General features: G+C 47.0%; 1 protein-coding gene and 1 pseudogene across 5 annotated transcripts; one reads left to right on the top strand and one right to left on the bottom strand.

The window, feature by feature from the left end:
* Positions 1-5,978: 5,978 nt before the first annotated feature.
* Positions 5,979-8,885, bottom strand: LOC117198896 (cysteine-rich protein 1-like; annotated as a pseudogene).
* Positions 8,886-20,499: 11,614 nt separating this feature from the next.
* LOC125965560 (BOLA class I histocompatibility antigen, alpha chain BL3-7-like) lies at positions 20,500-23,966 on the top strand. 5 transcript variants are annotated; one of them, XR_007479592.1, is made up of 8 exons: positions 20,500-20,657; positions 20,979-21,248; positions 21,450-21,725; positions 22,347-22,622; positions 22,741-22,851; positions 23,041-23,313; positions 23,453-23,500; positions 23,664-23,966. XR_007479592.1 is itself a non-coding variant. In XM_049715714.1 (8 exons), the coding sequence occupies exons 1-8, from the start codon at positions 20,594-20,596 to the stop codon at positions 23,666-23,668; spliced, it is 1,083 nt and encodes a 360-aa protein (XP_049571671.1). In that variant the 5' UTR covers positions 20,500-20,593; the 3' UTR covers positions 23,669-23,966. The 5 variants fall into 5 exon arrangements, 3 of the variants coding, with proteins under 3 accessions (XP_049571671.1, XP_049571673.1, XP_049571672.1); XM_049715714.1 differs by having other exon boundaries at positions 23,281-23,313; XR_007479593.1 differs by lacking the exon at positions 23,453-23,500.
* Positions 23,967-26,964: the final 2,998 nt, after the last annotated feature.

Below are 26,964 nucleotides of genomic sequence, written 5' to 3'. Positions count from 1 at the left end.
TAATAAAGACCATATACAACAAACCCACAGGAAACATCATTCTCAATGGTGAAAAACTGAAAGCATTTCCTCTAAGATCAGGAACAAGACAAGGATGTCCACTCTCACCGATATTATTCAACATAGTTTTGGAAGTCCTAGCCCCTGCAATCAGAGAAGAAAAAGGAATACAAATTGGAAAAGAAGAAGTAAAACTGTCACTGTTTGCAGATGACAGGATACTTACTATACATAGAGAATCCTAAAGATGCCACCAGAAAACTACTAGAGCTAATCAATGAATTTGGTAAAGTTACAGGATACAAAATTAATACACAGAAATCTCTTGCATTCCTATACAATACTGATGAAAAATCTGAAAGAGAAATTAAGGAAACACTCCCATTTACCATTGCAACAAAAAGAATAAAATACCTAGGAATATACCTACCTAGGGAGACAAAAGACCTGTATGCAGAAAACTATAAGACACTGATGAAAGAAATTAAAGATGATAGCAACAGATGGAGAGAAATACCATGTTCTTGAATTGGAAGAATCAATATTGTGAAAATGACTATACTACCCAAAGCAATCTACAGATTCAATGCAATCCCTATCAAATTACCAACAGCATTTTTTACAGAACTAGAACAAAACATCTTAAAATTTGTATGAAGACACAAAAGACCCCCAATAGCCAAAGCAGACTTGAGGGGAAAAAACGGAGCTGGAGGAATCAGACCCCCTGACTTCAGACTATACTACAAAGCTACAGTAATCAAGACAATATGGTACTGGCACAAACACAGAAACACAGATCAACGGAACAAGATAGAAAGCCCAGAGGTAAGCCTTGAGGGAGGAGATATGGGGATATATGTATACATATAGCTGATTCACTTTGTTATACTGCAGAAACTAACACACCACTGTAAAGCAATTATACTCCAATAAAGATGTTAAAACAAAAAATGGGGCTGGGACAACTGGACGTGCACATGCGAAAAAAAAAAAAAACAGAATCTAGATGTAGACCTTACACCCTTCACAAAATTTAAATCAAAATGGACCACAGACATAAAGGTAAAACGCAAAAGTGTAAAACACCTAGAAGTAACATAGGAGGAAACCTAGATTACATTGAGTATGGCAGTGACCTTTTAGATAAAACACCAAAGGCACAATGCATAAAAGAAACAAGTGATAAGCTGGACTTCATTGAAATGAAAAATATCTGCTCACAGAAAGGCAATGTCAAGAGAATGAGAAGACAAGACAGAGACTGGGAGAAAAATTTGCAAAAGACGCATCTGATAAAGAACTCTTATTCAAAATAGGCAAAGAACACTTACACCTCAACAATAAGAAAACAGTCTCATTTAAGAATGGGCCAAAGGGACTTCCCTGGTGGTGCAGTGGTTAAGAATCCGCCTGCCAATGAAGAGAACACGGGTTCAATCCCTGGGCCGGGAAGATTCCACATGCCGCGGAGCAACTAAGCCCGTGCGCCACATCTACTGAGCCTGCACTCTAGAGCCCGTGAGCCACAACTACTGAGCCCACGTGATACAACTACTGAAGCCCGTGCACCTAGAGCCCGTGCTCCACAACAAGAGAAGCCACCGCAATGAGGAGCCCACGCACTGCAACGAAGAGTAGCCCCCACTCGCCACAACTAGAGAAAAGCTTGCGCGCAGCAACGAAGACCCAAATGGGGCCAAAAAACAAAAAAAGTACCAAAGACCTTAATAGACACCTTACCAAAGAAGATATACACATGGCACATAAGCATATGAAAAGATGTTCCCATTTTATGTCATCATGGAAATGCATATTAAAACAATGAGATACTACTACGCACGCATTGGAATGGCCAAAATCCAGAACACTAAGAAGACCAAATGCTGGAGAGGATGTGGAATAACAAGAACTCTCATTCATTGCTGGTGGGAAGGCAAAATGGTACAGCTACTTTGGAAGACGGTTTGGCAGTTTTTTACAAAACTAAATAAATATGCTCTTAGCAGACAATCCAGCGGTTGTGTTCCTCGGTATTTACCTAAAGGAGTTAAAAACATGTCTACACAAAAATCTGCATATGAATATTTATAGCACTTTTATTCATAATTGTCAAAACTCGGAAGCAACTCAGACATCCATCAGTAGGTGAAGGGATAAATAAACTGTGGTACATCCAGACATTGGGATATTATGGAGTGTCAAAAAGAAACGAACTAGCAAGACTTGTAAAGACTTGGAGGAACCTTAAATGCATACTACCATGTGAAAGAAGCCAATCTGAAAAGTCTATATACTGTATGGTTCCAAGCATATGACATTGTGGAAAAGGCAAAACTCTGGAGACAGTAAAAAGATGTGTTGCCAGGGGTTGGGGAGTGAGGGGAGGAATAAGTAGGCAGAAAATAGAGGATTTTTAGGGTAGTGAAACACTCTGTCTGACACTATAATAATGGACACATGTTCCTATACATTTGTCCAAACCCACAGAATGTAGAGTTCCAAGAGTCAATCATAATATAAACTACGGACTGTGGGTGATGATGATGTGTCAGTGTAGGTTCATCAGCGGTAACAAACGCACCACTCTTCAGGGAACATTGATAATGGGGCATGCTATGCATGTATGGGGGCAGGGAGTATATGGGAAATCTCTGTATATCCCCCTCAATCTTGCTGTGCACTTAAAACTACTCTACAAAAATAAAGTCTTAATAATATGTGAACGAGTGTTACCTAAATATCCAGCATCACAGAAAAGTCTGCCTTCTTGTGAGAGGACTATTTCAGTTGCAAGTTAACAAAACTGGAATGAATCTAGCTTTGGCAAAAGAGGTTTAACATGTTGATTTACCGGGGAAGGCCGGGGGTGAGGCCAGTTAGATACATGATTGGACCCGGAGACTCAAACTTGTCATCAGACCTCAGTTTCTCTTCTCTTTCACTGTTCCTGGGGAAGACAGACAATATGATCTCTAAGCCCCTCACATTACCCACTTTCACAACTTTAGCAGAAAGATAAACATCTTTCTCACATTGAGCATGCATAAAGTACTGGAGAGGAAAGACTACCCTTGGACCAGTCCCTGTTGCTAGGTGGATGTGGTACAACGTGGTAACGTGACTTGTCAGGCCTGGGTCATGTGATTTCCTCATCCCTCGGTTCATTACATTTCCTAAGTTATTTAAGGTCACGCTGATTATTAACCATGTAACTATTAAACAAAATGACTTTTGCAAATTCTCAGAACCATAAGAAAATAAGTGAGAACATTAACTATTAGAACTGCTGGGTGTCCTTTTATTTCCTCTCCTTTATATTTCTACCTAGCCTTTTGCCTCTTCCATTCCCCAAATTACCTAGAAGACTGGGCTACCTTTCTGGCATCATAATTTTGTCCTGTATTCCTGTGGGATGAACACAAAATCCCTTGGACCTCAGCTCTGATCTCTGCACTCCTGGCTACAGCCCTGTGAGATGCCACACTTTCAGGTGGTTGCCAGAGTCCCCCTTGTGGTGAGCACACTTCTAAGATGTGATTCCCATCTCCTGGCGTTCATGCACTTGTGTAATTCCCACCTTTGGAGTATAAGCTGGACCTAGTGATCATTTGTAATAAAGAGAATACAGTGAAGTGATAGAATTTTATGATCACCAGGGCACAGGATATGAGGGACCGGAGGTCAACTATCCAAAAGTCAGCTGTTCAAACCAGTTGGGGGAAGCACAGACTCCTCATGGAATCTGAGGCGGAATGACCCTGCACTCCTTTTCTACCTGAGGGGTTAATCCTCTAGATTTCCACCTCCACAATCCCTGTCATCAGACAGGGTGATGAGGAGGGGACCAGCAGTGATTCTGGTCCTAGGTAGGATGAGCAGGAGGTCTGGTCTGCAAGGAGGACAGGAAGTGAAGAAACAAGAACTGCCAAATCTAACACCCGGTGACCCAAACACTTCCCTAGGCCAGACCCCATGGCTAGAAAGATGAGGAGGGTAACAATCTCCAATCTCCCTGTGCTGCCCCCTCTGGCCCAGTTCTCCCTTTCTCTAACTCACAGTAATGTGCCAAGAGCCCACAGAGGTGACACGAAATATATCTCTGCTCATCTCCAGAACAGACCACCATGGCCACACACTCCTGGGAAGTCCTACTCTCTCGATATGTATTCATTCAGTATGTGCAGCAGAAACCCAAATAAGAGTGGTCTCACAGGATGAAAGCTAGTGTGTGGCTCCCATGACAGTGAGGCAGGCAGTTCCAGGGCTGCTAGGGTGGTTCTGCACCACAAGGATGTCCAAGCATCCAGGTCTCCTTGACCTTTGTTTTCTGCTGTCCCTGGGATGTTGCCCTTATCAGCATGGCCCAACATACCTAAGACCATGTCATTGGTCCATGAGCAACCAGGTCAAGCAGGAGAGAAGGGAAAGTCTCATTGTGTATCTCTATCAGAGCTCTTGGGGGACCAAGTGCATCATCAATGAGCAGTAATATTTTGAAAGGAATCTTTTTCTGAGCAGTAAGTTTCAATAGTGGGCTGAAAACCTTTAGTCCACCATGTTGTAAACAAATGTACTCTCATCTAGGCTTTGTTGTTCTATTTACAGATCACAGGCAGAGTAGATTTAGCATAAACCTTAAAGGGCCTGGGATTTGAGGAATGGAAAATACGCACTGGCTTCAAGTTTAAGTCACCAGCTGCATTAGCCCCTAACAAGAGAGTCAACCTCGCCTTTGAAGTTTTGAAGCCAGGTATTGACTTCTCCTCTCTAGCTATGGAAGTCCTAGATGGCACCTTCTTCCAATAGAAGGCTGTTTCATCTATACAGAAAATTTGTTATTTAGTGTAGCCGCCTTATTAATGGTCTTAGCTAGAACTTCTGGATAACTTGTTGCAGCTTCTATGTCAGCATGTGCTGCTTCACCTCGCATTTCCATGTTAAAGAGACGGCTTCTTTCCTTAAACCTCATGAACCAACCTCTGCTAGCTTTAAACTTTTCTTCTGCAGCTCCTCACCTTCTCGGCCTTCATAGAATTGAAGAGAGTTAGGGCCTTGCTGTGGTTTGGAATTTGGCTGAAGAGAATGCTGTGGGTGGTTTGATCTTCTATTCAGAGCACTAAAACATTCTCCATATCAGCGATAAGGCTGTTTTGCATTCTCACCATTCGTGTGCTCACTGGAGTAGCACTATTTATTTTCTTCAAGAACTGCTCCTTTGCTTTCACAACTTGCCTAACTGTTTGGTGCAAGAGGCCTAGCGTTCAGCCTATCTAGGCTTTTGACATGCCTTCCTCACTAAGCTTAATCATTTCTAGCTTTTGATTTAAAGTGAAACATATGCTACTCTCCTTTCACTTGATCATTTAGAAGCCATTGCACGGTTTTTAATTGGCTTAATTTCAATGTTGTTGTGTCTCAGGGAATCGGGGGTCCTGAGGAGAGGGAGAGAGATGAGGGAACGTCTGGTCGGTGGAGCAGTCAGAACACACACAGATTTATCCATAGGTTTGTTGTCTTCTATGGGAGTGGTTCCTGGTGCCCTCAAACAATTACAATAATAACATCAAAGATCACTGATCACAGACCAGCATAATAAATATAATAATAATGAAAAGTTTGAAATATTGTGAGAATTACCAAACTCTGATACAGTGTATGGTCAGGCCACTCAGGATGGCTGTTCTCTTGTTCTCTTGTACATCCCCTGTCCGACCAAGGCCTGCTCCACCTACACATGACTGACCTGCTACATACTTGCCCCTAGCCCTAGCTAGTGATTGTTCTTATCAGGGAGGATGTGAGGGGTGTGCCCTCTACTGGTTTCCCTGGTAATTAATGAGCCCACCTGATGTCAATTCCCCTATAACTGGTAATATACCCCCTGGCCCCCCCCCCCGCACACGGTGGGGTGTCGCTCCAGGATCTTGCTTCAGATGTGTAAGCTTCCCCATCCATTACACCACTGACACCTCTGTTGCTGACTCCGAGCCTTTCTTCTGCCTTGAAGCTGGGCAGGCACAGGCCTTGTAGGCCTGCGGGGTGCAGCCCAACACACAGAGACATGAAGTGAGCAAATGCTGTTGGAAAAGTGGCACTGGTGACTTGCTCACTGCAGGGTTGGCACAAACCTTCAATTAGTAAAAAATGCAGTATCTTCAAAATGCAATAAGAGCCAGTATACCTGCACAGGTTGACACCAATTACTTAGTTGAACCTTTGTCTAAAACTCTAGGAAGAGAGGGGTGAAATCAAACAGTGTCTATTTCAGCTCCTTGGGGAAAGGTGTAAGATTACAGTGGGTAAAACTATTGTTTCCTTCTCTTTTCTGGAGCTCTCCCATCTCTCCCAGGCTGGCCATTCTGTGTAGCAGGAGACAGATGATCGCAGGCAAAACCCAGGCTTTTTCTCCCACCCTCCCGTCCTTCTTTCTTTACCATTAATATTGCGATCATCAGATTACAATATTCCCATGTTTGGATTTCCCCTGCGACCCCATTCACTCAACTCTGACTCTACCGCGGGCACCGTCAGACCCCACAGGTTAGTGCTCAGTCCTGCACGCCCGCCCCCTCCTTAAGATGCCAGTCTCGAGTCCAGGTTGTCACCTGTGTTTCTGACCGACTGGCTACAGATTGGATGTTCTAATGATCCCCCACTCGGGTTTGATTAATTTGCTAGAGCGGCTCACAGAACTCACAGGAACACTTTCCTTACTAGACTACTGGGTGTAACTCTGGAACAGCCAGACGGAGGAGACACAAAGGGCGAGTGTGTGGGAAGGGCGTGGAGCTTCCGTGTCCTCTCCTATTGGGACAGTCTCCCCAAATCTCCGTGTATTCACCAGCGTGGAGGCTCTCTGAACCTCATCATTTTGGGGTGTTATGGAGGCTTCATTAAATAGGCACGATTGATTACATCATGAGCCATTGCAGTAGGTGAAACCGCCAGCCCCTCTCGGACCCCAGGACGTGGGGGATGCGGTGGTACCGGAAATTCCAACTGCCTATTAACATGGTTGCTTCTCCTGGTAACCAGCCCCCATCCTTAGGTTCAGTCCAAAAGCCAACCTTTAACATAACAAAACACACCTCTGTGGCTCTCATCACTTAGGAGATTCGAAGGATTTTAAGAGTTCTGTGCCAGAAATATAAAATTAGGAAAATGAATGAATGTGTTTTCTTCCAAGTGTACGGGTTTATTGAGGGCATGGGGGTCTACAGGACAGCCCCAGGTGCCTGTGGAGAAGGCCCGCCATCGGCCTAGATGGCCGCGGCCCCAGGGGCAGCCGGGGATGGGGTCTCCAAAACCTGGGTTTACTTGAAAGTGTGACTCTCCGCTCCACCGCGCCCAAAGCCTCTGGGTCCGAACATGGCCCAGTAGCAGGGTTGGTTGCAATAGGGCTTGCCTTCGTGCTCAGTGTGTCCCCTCCCCCCGAGGTCAGCGTCTTTCCACATTTCTCACACTTCAGGCAAGGCCATGCCAGTCCTTCCCCAGGAGGTCACCCGCGCAGCCAAGTACACCTCCTTGTCACACTTGGGGCACTTGGGCACGGTGGCGCCGGGTCCGGGGCGGGTGGCTGGGCGGGATCACACCGGAGCGCGGGACTCGGAAATGAATACGTTTAAATGCAATTTATAATAGCATCAGGATAAAATATTTAGGTATCAATTTAAAGAAAGTGCGCCACATAAGTACACTGAAATTATATAGTTTTGCTTAGAGTTTCAATCTCTTTGGTAAAGTATTCCTTCTGTTCGTTCATAGTATTCCTGAGCTCGTTATACTGCCTTTCTGAATTTTCTTGGAGCTTGTGGCGTTTCCTCATGAGCTGTTTTGAAATCTCTATCAGTTATGTCACAGTATTCCATGACCTTAAGTTTGGTTTCTGGAGAACTGTCCTTTACTTTTCGTGATGCAGTGTTACTGTGGTTCTTCGTGTGCTTGCTGTGCTGTTCCTCTGCCAGCACTGATGAAGTGGGGAGCACTTTTCTGCTTCATTCTAACCATTCAACAAATTAGAGAGCAGAGGCTTTTCGCTTCTCTTCCAGGAGGTGGCGCTAGAGCACAGGTTTGGGGTTCTACCTGTGTTACCTGCTTGGGAGAGTTGGCACTTTCCACCCCCCATCAGGGGTGTGGTCCCGTGCCCTCTTATTGCTTCTTGTGCCTCCAGGGATTTTGCTGCCTGTGCCACTGGCATCACTGCCTGGTGACCTGGGATAGTGGGCTCTTCCCTCGTGTCCGGGATCCCCTGAACCACGGGGGAAGAGGGGGGCGTGGGTAGCTGGGGTGGTGCAGGCACCTCTGCCATGTCCCGTGCTGTAAGGTTCTCCGGCTCTGCTGCTGCCAGTGGGTGGCTGGAGGGGCCAAAGTCATGGGCGTCTCAGGGGCTGGTGGCTGGGGCCCCAGGACCCACTTCTGCTGCTGCCTAGTTACCTGGGGCCCTGGGCACTGCTGAGGCTGGAAGGCTGGATTCCTGTGTCCTGTTGCGGCTGCTACTGGGTGTTCTGGGGCTTCCACCTCAGTGGCCGCAGGTGGAGAACAGGATCGCAGGCTCCGCCTCTGCTCTTGCCTCGGTTCTGCCTCGTCCTTGTGTCCCAGTCCACCCACCTTTCCATGCACACTGGGTGGCATTCTCCGGAGTCCTGGTGTGTTGGGCAGAGTCACCTGTGGTGTGTCGTGGACGTTTCCTGGTTGTGGATGGAAGGGGGGAGAGACAAAGGCAGCCTTTCACTCCTCCGTGTGGCTGATGTGTCTCCTCCAGGTCGCAGTTTTATGTCCAGAATCTGCCGATTCTGTTCAGCTAGAAGCCTGGCTCAGCTGCAGCCTGTGGGGTCCTGGGGGAGCCTCCCCTGACCCCTGACCACGAACTCCTGGGTCAACATCAGCGCCAGAAATTAGATCTGAGTCCAGGACCACAGGGCCTTTAAGTTCAGGTTGGGAAGTGGCTGGAGGGATCCAGACAGCAGGTCCCTGTCTATTATTAGGACCACGGAGGGGAAGAAGAGACAGGACACTGGGGTGTCCTGGGCTCTCAGGACTGGGGAGGAGCGGAGAGGACCCTTGAGGCTTCGAACGGTGGCGGACTTCATGCCTGGACAGGAGGGGCCATGCTTGGTGTCCTTGGGTACGGTGTTGGGACGCCTGGGTCCTGTAGGTCTGGGGATGGGGGAGGTGGTTTTCGTGTCTCAGGGAAATGTTAGGGGGACCCCCGGGCCCAGACTCATGGCTGATCTACTTGTCCTACTGTGGTCTCCAGGCTCCACTCCATGTCCTGTCCTCTGCTCTCCTGTCCTCTGCTCTCCACCTCCACCAGCTGGGCAGGTCTTTTTCCAAAGGTCTTTAGCCAGTCTTTTTGGCACAGTGGTCACCGCTGTCTTAGCTCACAGGGAGACGATGTCCAGGTAGCCCCGGGCTGTGAGCTGGGATGGACTCTCCCTTCCTTGAGTCTCCCTGCTGCCCCCCAGCACCATGTGTGTGTGGGGTGGAGTGAGGACTGGGGGTGAGGTTATTTCTCTGGAAGAGAGGAATTCCTTTAACCACCTCCCCTCTCTCCTTTTCTCTTTTCTCTTTCTTCCAGGTGTATTTGAGTTATACCATACTTGTAAGGACAGGAAAACACCGAAAACATAAGCATAGTTTACCAGCAAAATAGAGAGCTGACACCTGTGTACTTATCATCCAGGTGAAAAACAGAGCCTCTACCAGCGCCCAGGCCAGAAGCCCCTGAGCCTCTCCCCACACAGACCCCACCCTCCCTGCACACGTGTCCACTAAGTGAGCCGCCCTGCCCCTCTGCTCTCTCGTTCCTCCCCCTCCACTCCTGTTGGCCTCCATCCCCTAATGTCACTGTTTCCTTCCTCTCCTCACTTCTCCAGGAGCCTCCCCATCTTCATAGGCAGATATCTTAGGGGATCTCCTTCCCCTCCGGCTCCCCCTCCCCCTCCCCGTCCCCCCCTTCTACCCCATTCTAGGGATGGAGGTTCCAGAGTTGATTCCCTAGAGGAAGAGTCTGTAACCCTGTCAGCAGCTGCAAGAAGTGACAAGGACTTGGGGTTCAAGGTCCCACCCCTGGAGACTGAGGACACCCAGTATGTTTGTGGGGTCCACCCTGGACTTGGGAACCAGCTGTTAATGGCCTTGAAATCTGATCCTCCCTGAGGCCTTAGTCCTTGGTAGTTTGATGGGGAGAAAAAGGTCCGTGTCAGCATGTATTCTGAGTAACAGTTCAGACTTTGAACTTGACACTGGATGAACTCCAACTTCTGTGCGCAGCACTGACCCACTGCTAGGAGCTCAAGGAAACCCTGGGCAGGTGTTTTGTAAGGGGGTCAAAGGGGAGCTCAGGTCTCCTGTCATCAGCAACTGTGGCCACACCCCCGGGGGCGCCACCACTCCGCCCTCTCCTATTCAGCACAGGGAAGGGAGAGGATGGGCTGTGGTCTGAGTCCGACAGAGATGGCTGCCCTGGAGGCTGGTCAGCAATGGGGGAATGAAGATGCTGCCTGAGCAGCTCTGGGGTCGGGCTCGGGGATGCGGCGGGGATTAGAGGGGAGGAGAGCCCTGGAGCCCTGCCTTGTGTCTGAGGTTTCCATCTTTCCTCTCCACAACCCATCTCTCCAGCTCATTGATGAAAACACTCTGGAAAACTCAAAGTCGATTCTTATTTCACTCCCTCTTCGTTTCTGGCAGGTATTCTTTTTTTTTTTTTCATTTCAGTGTAGTTTGAGATTCACAAAAACAGTAGCAGAGTTAGTAGAGAGTTCCTGTAAATCCCACGCTCAGTCTCCCTGTGGTAATATCTTATATCACCATCATACATTTGTCACAGCTAATGAAGCAATGTTGATACATTATTAATAAACTCAAGAATTTATTTGGACTTCATTCGTTTTTCCTGTTCCTGATCTACGATCCTATCAAAGACACATTGTGTTAAGTCCCAATCATGTCTCCTTCAGGCTCCTGTGGCTGTGACAGTCTCTCAGAGGTCCCTTGTGTTTGATGACCTTGATGTTTTCGAGTATTGCTCAGGGATACTGTAGAATGTCCCTCTATTCCAGTTGGTTGACTGGGGCAAAGTATTTTGGGGAAGAAGACGACAGAGATGAAGTGACATTCTCCACACAACAAGGGTGTATACTCTCCCCTTGATAATCAGTAATAAGTTCACCTTATCACCCAGCTAAGGTACATTTCCCAGGTTTTTCCATGTGAACTTTTATTTTTACTTCCCTACTTTCCATACTGTAGCCTTTAGAAGGAAGTCACTACGTGCAGCCCACACTTGAGGGGCGCTCTGCTATAAACTTTGGTGTGCCGGGGTTTGTGCATATATAAGTTTTCAGATGAGTTGCATGAGGACTAGAGTGCTCAGTAGACTGGATGGAGGGTCTATGTGCAGCTTTATAAGAAACTGCTGACCATCATTTCTAGGGGCTGTGCTGCTTCATATTCCTGCCCCAGTGAGTGAGGGTTTCTGTCGCTCCACATCCTGGACAGCACTTGGTATCACCAGTTCTTGGATTCTAGCTATTCTAATAGGTGTGATGATACATCATTTTTTTAAATTTACATTTCCTAATAATATATGATGTTGAGCATCTTTTCATATGCAATTCCATGGATAGATCTTCTTGAAGAGGTGTCTGTTCAGACTTTCCTTCATTTTTAAATTGTTTTCATATTATTGAGTTTAAGCATTCTATGTATATTCTAAAACAAGTCCTCCATCAGATATGTGAATTTGCAAATAATTTCTCCCAGTCTGTGGCCTGAGCTCTTTCACTGACATAAGAGTATTCATAAATGCATAGATATATTTGGGGAGAAGGAAAATGAGAATTTGCCAACCGCAGTGGTTTCCAAGTAGAGGACTTGGGCAAATGGGGGACGAGAGGGAGAACATGAATTATTTATTTTGTATACCCTTGAGTACCTTTTCAGTCCCCTTCTGTGTAGGTAAATATGCTTTCAAAAATTACATTAAAATCCCTTGCACTTGTAAAACACCTGACAGATCCTCTTCAGATCGTGCATTAGGAAACACATTCTCTACTTTGGCACCCAAAGTCTTTTAACTGAGCTATTCTGCCACAGAAATTCCATTACTGGAGAAGATGGGCTGGATTGTAGGGAGAATTCTGCTCACTGAAAATAGCTGAAAATGCCATGTAAAATATAAAAACTATCTTAGAAGCATCAAAGAGGTGACAAGGTCCTAATAAGTGACCACACTGAAAAAAGAAGGGAAAAATCCTGCTTGGCCTCCAAAGAAAACACGGTCCTGAGAAAAGAAGAAAAGGCTGTGTGAGTTCACTGCCCAGAGCTCAGGCACGGAGCCCGGCACGTCCAGCTCTGTGCCCACAGCTCTTCACTTTTTCTGCCCACTTGCCTTCCTTTTAAAAATTTAAACAAAGCTTTTGAATTCTTATTATGATGTATATGTGTAACGTATAATATAGGATATAATGTATGTTCACTGTAAAGCAAGTAATAAAGTGTCGAAAGTGATAAATGACAAAGTAAAAAGAATGTAATCCTCACATTTGCAGATATTTTGTTGCATTTTTCTTTCGTTTCTTATACATCCTCCTGTTGTTGCCCAAGAGCTGGAAATTTCTCTAAGCTGAACAGCCCAGACCTCAGTGGCCCCCACCCTGCACTCTGCAGACGCCATTTCCCATTCAGCTCACTCTCATACCCCTGAGAGGGTGATTTCTCATTTCTTCCTTTCCCCTCAGACCCCTCCACTCATCCCTCACTCCCTGTTGGTAATGATGAGCTTTTCTTTTTTCACTCAGAAAAAAAAAGCACTTGGGTGAGAATTACATCCTCCTCCTCCACTATTCCCACATCTGCACCTGTATCTCACCTTCCCACCAGTGATGATGGATGGTCCCCTCCTGTCTAAGGGTGCCCCTCAGCGTGGGTACAGGATCCGACTCCATCCTCCCCTTTGTCATCAGTTTCCCACTCTCTACTGCTCCTTCATCCCTGCCTACAAACATGCTGCAATTCCTCCCATTAAAATTAATCAAACAGGGCTTCCCTGGTGGCACAGTGGTTGAGAGTCCACTTGCCGATGCAGGTGACACGGGTTCGTGCCCCAGTCCGGGAAGATCCCACATGCCGCGGAGCGGTTAGGCCCATAAGCCATGGCCGCTGAGCCAGCACGTCCAGAGCCTGTGCTCCGCAACGAGAGAGGCCACGACAGTGAGAGGCCCACATAACGCAAAAAAAAAAAAAAAAAAAAAAATTAATCAAACAAAAATAAATAAATCAAAACCAAATTCTCCCATAAACATCCACCACTCTGTGTACAGTTTCCTCCCAACTACTGCTCCATTTCTATGACTCTTCTTAACAGAACAATTCCTAAGGCCAAAGGCTATTGTCTCATCTACTAGGTTGTCTTTTTATTTTTAGCTAATGGATATGTGCACATAGTTTTAAAAAGTAAAATACTTCTATAAGACTTGAAATCTGGACCGATGTCCCCAATCTTCCATGTCCCCCGTCTCTTGAATCTCAGAGAGAAGCTCTTTTAGTTCTTAAGCTGATTCTCTAATTGTTTCTTCTATGTCTCTAAAATGCATGCCTTTAATACTCCTTTGCTTTCAGTTTTATGTATCATCTTTAGTTAATGGGTTTTTCTTTCACATACCCCAGTCTTCCCAAAATAGTTATAATTATACATCTATCAGTTTTGTAATTTTGATTAGCTCGCTGTGCAATATTTGCCTTATGATGATGACGGAAATGCTAGTCACAAGTGAGCATTTAGTAGACTGTGATTACTTTTCTTGAATGGATATTTAAGATTTCGCTGGAATAAATAATGTCTTACTTTGGTTGTACTGATTTTCTTTTTTTTTTTAGTTTATTTGCCTGCTTTGGGTCTTCATTGCTGCATGCGGGCTTTCTCTAGTTGCAGCGAGCAGGGCTACTCTTCGTTGCGGTGCGCGGGCTTATCGTGGTGGCTTCTCTTGTTGCGGAGCATGGGCTCTAGGTGCGCGGGCTTCAGTGGTTGCAGCAGGCGGGCTCAGTAGTTGTGGCTCACGGGCTCTAGAGTGCAGGCTCAGTAGTAGTACCACACGGGCTTAGTTGCTCCACAGCACGTGGGATCTTCCCGGACCAGGGCTCAAACCCTTGTACCCTGAATTGGCAGGTGGATTCTTAACCACCTCACCACCAGGGAAGCCCCATATTGTACTCATTTTAAATCATTATAAAACTCTGTGCAGAATCTAAGTCTTTCTGAATACATTCAAGCACATCGGATATTCCACCAACTTCACCTCTTTGCACAGACTCTCCCACAGCCCTCTGTGCTGCCACACGGAGACTGGTTCCCTGCACACCTGGGGCAGGGATGACGTCCCGGATCTCCTTCTCCTCATTCTGGGCAGCCCTCTGCCTCTCTCTCCTACTGTATAATTTTACAAGGCTTCCCTGTTGCCTGGATCCCATGTTTCCCTGCTGTTGGTTTTCTCCATCATTTCCCCCGCACTTTGTCTAACAGTATCCTGAAGAAGGGAACATGGAAAGGAAAACATTGTAACTCTGAAATGTCTTAGGCTACCCTAGGACTTACTCTCATCTTGACTCAATATAGAACTCTGTGTTGGAAATACTGATTTTTTTTCCTTAGAATTCGGAAGGCATTGCTTCACTGTCTTCTAGCCTCCAGGCCCATGTTTTTTGCCTCTTGAAGTTTTCAAGGTCTCTCTTCTTTTCCATCCTTTCTGCAATTTCACTGTGATGTTTCTTAGTGTCGGTCTGTTTTCATCTACTGCAGTAAGAGTTTGCTTAGGCCATTCCAGATGTAAATTTTTGTCTGTAAACTCTGAGAGGTTTCCTCGAAAATAATTTTTTCTTATTTCCTACTCTCCCTTATTTTTGAAACTTGTATTGCTTACTCGCTGGAATCTCTTGATTGATAGAGGAATATTCTTATAGGTCTTCTCTCCTCCTTGCCATTACTTTTCTATTCCTATTACTTACTGTGAGTATGACTGTAATTTTTCAATTCATCTACTGAATTATACACTTCTATGACATTATTTTTAATTTCAAAGAGCCCTTTTTGGTTCTATGATTTTATATAATTGTATAGAATTCTGTTTTTGTTTAATATACCATATATCTTTCACATCTTTCAAATATTATTGCTAACAGTGGTAGGGGAGCTGTCAGGTCTCTTGGTTATCTACTTTCATGATAACATGAACTTCTTCCTCACAGCACTTAGCTCAGTAGTGATTTACATTTATCTTTGTCATTTCTGTCCATCTCCCTCACCACAGTGCCTGTCGCACATCACCCAGGTCCTAACTGTTGTTCTTCATTTTTTTTCCAGTGTCTCCAGATCCTGATTGAAGGTGGCCTTGAGATATACACTCCTTAACCTCTCTGAGTCTCCACTTCTGTGTCTCCTCTCTCTGAGTCTCTCTCTCTGAGTCTCTCTCTCTGTGTCTGTACAAAGGCATCACATGTTGGGTGCCTCATGGGTTTGCTTTTTTTAAAATTAATTAATTAATTAATTTATTGGCTGCACCAGGTCTTCATTGCGGCACGCGGGATCTAGTTCCCTGACCAGGGATCCAACCCGGGCCCCCTGCATTGGGAGCTCGGAGTCTTAGCCTCTGGACCACCAGGGAAGTCCCCTCGTGGGTTTGCTTTGAGGAATAAATTTGACCCACTATGTAAATCACAGGGTATTATTGCTTTAATTTTTATTAAGTGTTCCTCTATTCATAGTTACCATCATTACAATGACTATAGCATTTAGCTTGTTTCCATTCTTTGCTTTTATAAACCACAATTCAAGAACATCCTTGAATATATATTTTTGAGAACATGTGTGATTATCTTCGCAGGATAAATTTCTGAAAGAGAAATTTCTATGTCATAATGTAAGCATATTGAAGGCAACCCTCCTACACTGTTGGTGGGAATGTAAATCGGTACATCCACTAGGGAGAACAGTATGGAGGTTGATTAGAAAAGTAAACATACAAGAACAATGTGACCCAGCAATCCCAATCCTGGGCCTAGATCCGGAGAAAACCGTGGTTTTAAAAGACATGGGCACCCCAACGATCATGGCAGCACTATGTACAATAGCCAAGACATGGAAGCAACCTACGTGTATAACGACAGATGAATGCATAATGAAGATAGGATACATATACACAATGGAATATTACTCAGCCATAAAAAGGATGAAATAATGCCATTTGCAGCCACAAGGAAGGAAGCGAAACTGGAAAAGACAAGTATCCTATGATATCACTTACAGGTGGAATCTAAAAATGGATACAAATGAACTTCTTTACAAAAGAGAAACAGCCTCACAGACTTAGAAAAGAAACTTACGGTTGCCAAAAGGGAAAGGTGGTGGGCAGGGAAAAATGAGCAGGTTGAGATGAACATATACACACTACTATTTATAAAATAATCAACAAGGACCCACTGTATAGCACAAGGAACCCTACTCAACACTCTATAATAACCTATATGGGAAGAGAACCCAAAAAAGGACATATATACGTCTATGCATAAGTGAGTCAAGTTGCTGTACACCTAAGAAAACAAAACACCCCGCAACACTGTAAATTACCTATACACCAATACAAAATAAATAAATTTTTTTAATGTAAATATAATGAAATTGAGACATTCTGCATAGTGACCTTTAAAATTTTTGGACCAGTTTTCAATCCCATCAATCTTTATGACAGTATATTCTCCCTAAATTCCTGTCAATACTCTCCTCATACTATTATCTTTGCCAAGATGATAGATTTTAATTTATTCCCACTTCTTATTCCACATTTGCATTTTTCTTTACATTTATTTGTTATATATTTGTTTGACATTTGCATTTCTTATTTTCCAAATTGTTTTCTAATACACTTTAATTATGTTTTGTTTGGGATTTAGTTATTTTAAACACTGAATTCAGGAAGGACAAAGCAGCCTCCAACATCAGAAGCTGGTCTGACGTTTACCTTAGGCCTCAGCGTTGCCAGAAGCTGGGCTGGTGCTCACCACGCAGCCGTGTTCTTCTCCTGTTGGACATATGTCACCTCACAGAACATCAACATCAGACAAGGACACCTGAGACCATGACACAGTGAGACAAAAGAAGACCACAACATCATTTTCTCCAAGCACAGACCAAACAAGGCAGCACTATGCACCTCACAATGTATCAAACCTCTCCCTGTGCTGATACCAGCAACCACGGCTTCTTTCCAATCACAGCTGCATCCTCACTCTAGTCTTTCCTCCTTACAGGGAAGATTCACCGACATGCCCAGTCACAGAATTGGCCCCACTTCCTGACAACACCCAATCTAGAGTGAGCCCCTCCTCCATACACCCTCCTCCAAATCACCCAACCAGACCCCACTTCCTGTATATGTTCTAACACCTCACACTAAGATACCATGGTCCCCGATGGTGTGTCATCTCCCTCGCTGCATCCAGTAATAAATCCAACATGTTTGCCCACAGATTTTCTCCTGGTGGTCTTTGGCTGAAAAACATTGCTACCTGTTTGTCAATGTTTTTGTCTTTGAGTTTGATAGGGGCATGTGTTAGTATCTTTGTGAATGTCTGGTTGACATAGAGAAAATTTATGTTTTTTTAGTGGTTTTTCTTCTTTGGGTCATACAACTCTTCATTCCCCAAATGTAAAAAACTCAAGTATTGTTTTGTCTAGGAGAGAGGGGTCCAAGGGTGAAGGGAAACAGAACTGATTGAATTTGGGGGGGACGAATAGCAGGAGCAGTCAGTAAAGAATTCTAAGCTGGTGGATTCTAAGGTTTACATCTCCTGCTTTATCATTTCACAAGTATGTACAGGTCCTGCAAGGTATTTGATATCTGCTGTGTTCAGTGAATACTTTCTCTTGGGCTAAGTGAAGACTTCAGTGTCTGCTTATATTTACCAGGTTAATGAAAAGAACAGCAAGAGCTCAAGGTTATAAAGACAAGAATTAGCTCCAACGATGGGCAGTCTTGAACACATATGACCTTAAGGTGATAAACCATGGTGTCCTTAATGTCTGAACACTCTAGTTGTTAAAATACATGTTAATGAAACTTTCTGCGCATGCTGCATTTTAAGGATATATCTAAGACCCACATAGACAAATCCATGATTTCCATATGAAGGTTATTTTAATATGCATCAACCTATGAGTCACACAGTATCTATTTGGGGGAAGAGACTGGAAATTAAGAACATTATAGATATGTAATGCCCAATAGGCTAGCTACTAGCCACACATTTAATGTTATTTAAACTAAATAACATTAAGGTGCTCAGCACAGTAGCCACTTTTGAGGTGCTAAAGAGCGACCTGTAGCTAGTGGCTACCTGATTTTGACAGTACAGATATAGAACAATTCCTTCACCACAGAACATTCTATTGGACAGGACTGCTCTTCATGCTTTCTGGGCCTCAAGTCAGATATAATGGACCCATGAAAGGGTCAATATTATTTCTCTTAGAGGTGATGTCAGATTTCTGTCTGGGATATGAATACATACTTAGCTGGTGTGTAAAAAACCAAACTAGGTTATGAGTGGGTATGGTACCTTCAGGCACAAACTGTTTCCAGGTCCAAAAGGGAAACACCTGTCCCCCTACCTCCCTTCCCGGACTGAGGACACTCTCTGGGATCAATTCCAAGGGGTAAGTTCTCTCCTAGAGGAGCCCCGGGGGCAGGGCCCTCAGCTAAGTGTGGGGAGGCAGGGAGTCCAGCTCAGGGAGAGGGATTCTCCAAAACGAAGAGGAGGCAAAGGCAAGGGTCAGTTAGGAGATTTTCCCAGGTTTATTCGAACAGCAGTTCTCAGAGTGTGATCTGTGGAACCCTTGAAGTCACTGAGACCCTTTCATGAGATCCATGAGGTGAAACCTACTTTCATAGCATTACTAAGATATTATTTGACTTTCCATTATGTTGACATTTGCTTTGAGGTATAACTTAGCAGTGATGGAGACTACTGTAGCAAACTGCAATATAATTATTTTCACCACAACTTACTTGCAGAAAAAAAAAAAGCAGGTTTGTTTTAAAACATTCTGGTTGATGCATTACAAATTTTTATCTTTCCTTAATAAGCTATAATGGAAAAGAAAATGAAAAAGAATGTATATACACATGTATAGCTGAATCTCTTTGCTGTACAGCAGAAATTAATACAACATTGTAAATCAACTATACCTCATTAAAAAAAACTTTAAAAAATACATAAAAATTGTTTTGTTTCCTAAATCATCCTTAAATCCACTTTTTTCTCTTTTTTTTGGCCACGCCCCACAGCATGTGGGATCTTAGTTCCCTGAACAGGGATTGAACCCTTGAACCCAGGCCATGGCAGTGACAGCTCTGAGTCCTAACCACTGGACGGCCAGGGAACTCCCTTAAATCCACATTTTAAAAGTACCTTCTAAGATGACATGGGAAGTACCCATCAAGCCCTTCTGCTACATTCCAAAGTACTATGTCCCAAGGAAAATAATTTGTGTAACCTGAACTACCCTCTTCTTCATGGAATACAATGTTTACTTGAAAGAATGAATGACACTGGAAGATCTATATAACTTAGTGAAACAACGTATTACTTCTTTAAAATCTTACCTTAGTCCAAGAGACATTCAATGTGCAAAATACGGTTATGGAGTTTACCGTAACAGAATAGGAAATAGTTAATAATATTGTTTCAGGTCCACTTTGAAAATAACCTTTGAGAAACTACCACTTGTGTAGTTTTCGTTTTGTATCAAAGACTAACATCCATGACTGTCTGAAAAGGTTTTTGAAAATACTACTCCTACATATGTGTGGGCCTGTTTATTTTCATAGACTTCAATCAAAACAACGGATTCATTGAAGAAGCAAACATGAACATCCAGGGGTCTTCTAATGAGACAGACAAGAAACAGAGAGACTTGCAAAAATATAAAAATCTGAAAAGCTCCACTTTTCCCACTACCGTGTTTATTTTGGGAAGTAGTTATTTTTCATATTAAATCATGGGTTATTAATATTATTCTAAATAAATTAATTTAAAAGTTTTAAACTCTATTATTTCTACTTTGGAAAGTACCGATAGAAGTATCCACGTAAAATTATCTGTGGGGTCGTCACTAGTTTGTAAGACTGTATAAATATTCTGACCACAATGTTGTGAAAATCGCTGACTACACAGTCCCTGGGCCAGGACTCAGGGAGACACTGTGACAAAGCTCTCGGTGCAGGAGGGGAGGGATCAGGCAGAGTCCCAGGTCCCGGGAGGGGCAGGCTCTCAGGCCCTCAGGCTCTCAGGGTGTCAGGCGGTCTCTGGGGCGGGGACGCTCCGCGGGGGGGATTCCCAGTCTCCCGGAGTTTCACTTTCTCTCTCACAACCTGTGTCGGGCCCTCCTGCCTGGACACTCGTGACGCGACCCCACTTCTCACTCCCATTGCGTGTCCGGTTTCTGGAGAAGCCAATCAGCGTCCCCGCGGTTCCCGGTTATAAAGTCTCCACCGACCCGCCGCACGCAGTTTCTCCTCAGACGCCGAGGCTGTGGGTCATGGCATCGGGAGCCCTCCTTCTGCTCCTCACGGGGGCCCTGACCCTGACCGAGACCTGGGCGGGTGAGTGCGGGGTCGGGAGGGAACGGCCTCTGCGGGGAGGAGCCAGGGGACCCCGGGGGTCGGGGGTCAGGACTCCCAGGGAAGGAGCCACGCCGCCGCCCCCGGTCCAGACCCGACCCCTCACCCCAGTCCCCGCCTGTCCCTCCCTTGCTTCCCGCCCCCTCTTCTCTCCCCGCGAGGTGCCGGCCCTTCTCCGACCTCCACACCTTTTCCGTCTCACGAGCCCCTCGCCCCCTCCCCCCTGCCGGCCCCGTCACCTCGGACCCGGGGACCCGCGCCGGGAGGAGGGTCGGACCGGATCTCGCCCCTCCCCGCCCCCAGGCTCCCACTCCCTGAGGTATTTCTACACCGGGGTGTCCCGGCCCGGCCGCGGGGAGCCCCGCTTCATCGCCGTCGGCTACGTGGACGACACGCAGTTCGTGCGGTTCGACAGCGACGCCCCGAATCCGAGGGAAGAGCCGCGGGCGCCGTGGGTGGAGCAGGAGGGGCCGGAGTACTGGGATCGGAACACGCGGATCTACAAGGAGGCCGCACAGATTTACCGAGTGGACCTGAACACCCTGCGCGGCTACTACAACCAGAGCGAGGCCGGTGAGCGACGCGGGCCCGGGTCCGGGTCACGACCCCCATCCCCAGGGACGGGCCGGCGTCGCCCCGAGTCTCCGGGTCCGAGGGTCACCCCAACATTGCGGGACCCGCCCGGCCCCGCGACTCGGGAGGAAACGGCGGGCCTTTACCCGGTTTCATTTTCAGTTTGGGTTTAATCGCTGCGGCTGGTCGGGGCGGGGTCAGGGTCTCACACCATCCAGGAGATGTACGGCTGCGACGTGGGGCCGGACGGTCGCCTTCTCCGCGGGTACAGCCAGGACGCCTACGACGGCGCCGATTACATCGCCCTGAACGAGGACCTGCGCTCCTGGACCGCGGCCGACGTGGCGGCTCAGAACACCAAGCGCAAGTGGGACGGGACCGATTATGCGGAGCAACTAAGGAACTACCTGGAGGGCACCTGCGTGGAGTGGCTCCTCAGATACCTGGAGAACGGGAAGGACACGCTGCAGCGCGCAGGTACGAGGGGCCGCGGGGCCTCCCTGGTGTCCCCTCGGGCTGGAGCTGGCTTCCCACAAGGGGAGGAAATGGGGTCCCTGTGGGAACACCGCCCCAACTTCTTGTCGGGAGAGGGAGGAATCCGCCCAGGTTTTCATATTCTGTACAAGACAGTGACTCGCCGGTGGCCTCACTTCTCTGAAAGACAGTGAAGGAATCCAGTCTCTTTGGGGAAGAAACAGGAAACCATCCGTGAAATAACTGACCAGCGGCGCCCTTTGACCCTGACCCCCATCTTGTGAACCATGACTTTCTCTCTCAAGGCCTGTTCTCAGCCTGAGAACATCTTAGGAGGCCTGACTCTAGCTTTTCTGAGGCATTCAGCCTCTACCAAAGTCAGGACCATTGCTCTGTATTCTCCCCTTTACATGGAGCCTCCTACCTTGGCTTTCATCCTTATCATAGAACTTGACAAGGACTGGGAGATCTTCCCAGACCCCGGAGTCCAGGCTGGTGTCTGGTGTTTTTGCTGCTTCTTTTCAAACCTGTTGTGCTGTTCATTCTCAGGATGGTCACATGATGCTGCTTCAGTGGCCCATGAAGGTAACACTAAGTGTGAATTTTCTGATTCTTCCTCCTCAGACCCTCCAAAGACACACGTGACCCACCACCCCATCTCTGACCGTGAGGTCACCCTGAGGTGCTGGGCCCTGGGCTTCTACCCTAAGGAGATCTCACTGACCTGGCAGCGTGATGGGGAGGATCAGACCCAGGACATGGAGCTTGTGGAGACCAGGCCTTCAGGGGACAGAACCTTCCAGAAGTGGGCGGCCCTGGTGGTGCCTTCTGGAGAGGAGCAGAGATACACGTGCCACGTGCAGCACGAGGGGCTTCAGGAGCCCCTCACCGTGAGATGGGGTAAGGAGGGACGTGTGGGGTGGAGCTTCCTCTCAGATAAAGCAGGAGCCCTTCTGGACATGTTCAGCAAGGTCGGGATTCGTGCCTGAGGTCAGGGCCCCTTCCCTTTCCTCCACAGAACCTCCTCAGCCCACCGTCCCCATCATGGTCCTCATTGTTGGCCTGGTTCTCTTGCTGGTCACTGGAGCTGTGGTGGCTGGAGCTGTGATCTGGAGGAAGAAGCACTCAGGTAGGGAAGGGGGGAGGGATCTGAGTTTTCTTGTCTCACTGGGGGGTTCAAGCCCAGGTGGAAGCTTGCCTGCGTGTGTATTGGGCAGCACCATTCAGAGACATTGCTTGTCAGTCTGCAGACTGGCACTTACCCTTTTGTAAGCACGTGTGGAAATGAAAGACACGTTTTTCACCTTCATAATTCCAGTTGGGGACCAGATTACCAGCACTTGAAGGTCAGAGAGGGAAGGTTCCTGCTGACAGACCCCCAGGAGGGAAGAAGTTGATCCAGTCCCCGCACATCTCCTTTCTTCATGTTCCTGATCCTATCATGGGTTTTGGTCAACAGTTCTGGAAAGTTCTCTGTGGTCCAGGACTAGAGGGTTCCTCTAGGATCTCACAACTCAGTCTTCTCCCTGGCCTCTCACGTGATGTTTTCTTCTTACAGGTGAAAAAGGAGGGAGCTACGCTCAGGCTGCAAGTAAGTGTGGAGGGGCTGTGATTCCTGAGACCCTTGTGAGGGTGCAGAGAGGAGGCCATGGGGGGCTCACCCTCCTAAAGTTCCTTCTCTAGTTCTCTCCTGTGGGTTCTGACCACGTCCTGGTTTTGTTCTCCCCCAGACAGTGACAGTGCTCAGGGCTCTGATGTGTCTCTCACGGATCCTAAAGGTGAGACCCTGGAGGGCCTAGATTGGGAGAGATGTTGGGGTGGAGGAGATGCCCCGGGTGGTGGGGATCCTTGAATGGGACATTTGAGCATGTGGGGGGCTGTTGGGAAGGTCAGCACTTACATGACTGACCTGAATTTGTTCATGATTATTTTTTTTCACAGTGTGAGGCAGCAGCCTCGTGGGGACTGAGTGATGCACGGTCCTACTTGTGTGGCTTCAGATCCCGTGACTCCTCTTTCTGCAGCTGCATCTGAATGTGTCTGTGTTCCTTGTAGCATAATGTGAGGAGATGGGGAGACTGGCCCACCCCTGCCACCACGACCCCTCCCCACCCTGACCTGTGTTCTCTTCCCTGATCCACTTGCCTGTTCTAGCAGAGGCAGGGGTGGGCCACCTCCATCCCTGTCTTAACTTCGTGGTGCACTGAATAGTAATGTCTTATCTTGGCTGTTGAAAATAAAATCTGTATATGAATTTTGTGTTTTCTGATTCCTGCCATGAGGCGTTGATGGGATAATGAAAGGATTCCCAAAGTTTGAGAGAGAAAATAAATGGAAGTGCTGAGAAACTTCCAGAATCTGTGTGCTTGCTGTGCTCTGTCTGATGCAGGTGGGACAGAAGGAGGCGGTGAGGAGCTGAGTGTGGACGCGGCCCGTGCCCGTTCCGTGCTCACTGCATCGTGGGCTTTGATGGGGTCACTGCTCTGCCAGGTCATCTGCTCTGTTCCTTTGTCCTCGTCGCTTCAGTAGAACCTTGTCCCACCAGGACCTGTGATCTCAGAGGCTCAGAAATCAGCTGGGCCTCGTACTGTCTCCAGGACTGTGGGCAGCAAGGGCTTCCTGTAACCAGGTAGCCTTGGCTCGGGCCTTGCTCCCATTCTCGGACCCTGTCTTTATCGTGCGTGTTTATATTTTGCTTATTTAGTTGTTGTTGTTGGAATAATGACCTGTTTTTCATGTGCAGAGTTTGGTCTCATTCTTCTCTGTGTGTCCGCATCTCTGACAGCAGCTGGAGTCATTTTGCCTGTCTTGTCCCCACAAGTCCAAGGGGGCCCTGCACACAGGATTCTCAGTAGTATCAAGAGAGCAATTTTCAGCCTCATCCAGCTCTTGCCCTCCTTCTAGAGATGTCTGCTGGATTCTTCTTTCCAACTTTTCCCCATGTTTTAAAAGGAACCAGATTCTGGAATTAGCAAACAGAAGGGACCCAATAGTCTCTCATCTTGACTTAATTCTTGCTGGATTTCTCTCTTCTCTGCAGCCTGGCCCCTCTTCTGCCCTTAGATCTTCTAAGCCTAGTGCTGACTCCAATCCAAAGTGATGGATTTAGAAAGCAGAGTCTAACAGAGTCAGGGTGCGTTGGAATATAGGACGCATAAGTGCCCGATATTCTTTTCTGAAGCGAGAAGGAGCATGGTGTGTGGTGTGCAGACTGATTGGTGTGGGAGGGAGGGGAGATCAGCCCTTGTGAGAAAAGTACAGGCGGCATTGATGTCATTGCAAATGGATGTTGTGCTGTAGCTGCCACAAGACAGCATGTGGCCTGAGGTCACATTAATAAAGACACTGTCTCTAGAATAGGGAGGTGCTCTACACTGATCATTCAATTGATATTTTTGTGTGCCAGATACATGAAACACTATTTTTGCATCTAGGAAACCTCAGGGAACTAACAATAGACAAAACTTGTCAGCCATGTGGAGTATATGCTCTAGGGGAAAGGGCAGAGTGCACTATGAGACTAGTAAGTGAGGGAAGTGTTTACATTAAAAGTTGGTAAGTGCTTTGAGGAAGGTGACCCAGCATGTAAGTGTGTGGGGACAGGGATGATGTCTGTTTTAGTAGGGTGGTCAGTGTGGGCCTGATTGAGGAGGTGACCTTTGAGTAGAGATGTGAAGGACATGAAGGTATGTCCACGAGGATGTCTGGGGCAAGTTCTCTCCAGGCGGGGGAGCCTCCAGTGCCAGTGCACTAGGGCAGGAGAGTGCGTGTTCAAGGAAGAGTGAGGAGGCCATCATAGCTGGAGGAGAGAGGAATTGAGATGAGATGCAGTGTCCGGACAGATCATATAGACCTAGACAATATTAGAAGGGTTTTGATTTTGTCTGAGTAAGGTGCGGAGTCTACAAGATGTTTTTTTTGGTTTTTTTTTTTTTTTTGCGGTACGCGGGCCTTTCTCACTGTTGTGGCCTCTCCCGTTGTGGAGCACAGGCTCCGGACGCGCAGGCTCCGCGGCCATGGCTCACGGGCCCAGCCACTCCGCGGCATGTGGGATCTTCCCGGACCGGGGCACGAACCCGTGTCCACTGCATCGGCAGGCAGACTCTCAACCACTGCGCCACCAGGGAAGCCCCTACAAGATGGTTTGAACAGAAGATTGACCTGGTGTGACTACTCTCTAGAAACATCTGGCTGCTGGGCAGAATCAGGAGGTGAAGGGCAAGAGATTCCATAGAGGAAACTGTAGGAAATGGTGCAGTGTCCAGGCTGGAGATACTGGTGATTGTTTGGGGTGTGAGCAGGGAAAGTAATAGTAACTGATTGGATTCTGGATATATTCTGAAAGTGGCGTTTTACAGCAATTCCTAATGGATGAAATTTGGGTTATAAGAAAGCAGAATGAAGGAAGACCCCAAATTTTGAGATTTGCAAGTAGACATGTGGGGCACCTTCCGCAGAAATGGGGAGACTCTGGAAGCAGCATATTTGAGGAGGCGGCAGCACTGGCATTCGCTTTAGGAAAGTACAAACTGAGTCTGGGGTTCAGGTGAGATGACCTGGCTGGGGAAATAGTTGGAGGAAGTGACACCCTATAAATGAGGTTTAAAGCTTTGCGAACAGATGAGGTCACCAGGGGAGAATTGGCTACAGAAGAGGAAGGACAAGGACTGAACCCTGGACCCCCCAGCGCTATGCGATCTGATCAGACCACACACCCAAGCAGACCGCACGGTTCTGAACACCGAGTCTAGACGGCAAAGAGACCAGGGACTCCCGATCTTCCAGTGCACCACCTGCACACCTCAGGTGGAAGGGAGCGTGAGAATCTGCATTTTAAACAAGTTTGGTGCTGATGTTGCTGGGCTTCAGATCACACATTTAGTAGCAGCAATGTCGACCAGGATTCCCACGTGGCTGTGCATCAGCCTCACCTGTAGGGCTTGTTCATAAGGGATTCCTGGACCTCATGCCCACATTCTGAGATGGCGGGTCGGGGAAGAGGCTGAGTACTTTGTCAGAATCCCTACAAGCAGTCCTGAGGCTCAGGCAGATTGGGATCCACTGAGGTCAGGGATCAGAGAGTAATCAGGGTGGGGAGGGGTTTTAAATCTGCATTGAAATCTTTCTTCCCTGGGAAGAAAAAGGCAGGACATTTTCTGGGAGATACATGTTTTCTCTACCATGCAGTATAGCCAGGTGGAAAATTTAAGAAGCAGTTATCCACTCAGCATAAAGAAAATCT

Source organism: Orcinus orca, chromosome 10 (genome assembly GCF_937001465.1).
Source record: "Orcinus orca chromosome 10, mOrcOrc1.1, whole genome shotgun sequence".
Taxonomy (NCBI): domain Eukaryota; kingdom Metazoa; phylum Chordata; class Mammalia; order Artiodactyla; family Delphinidae; genus Orcinus; species Orcinus orca.
This window is presented reverse-complemented; position numbering and strand designations above follow the sequence as displayed.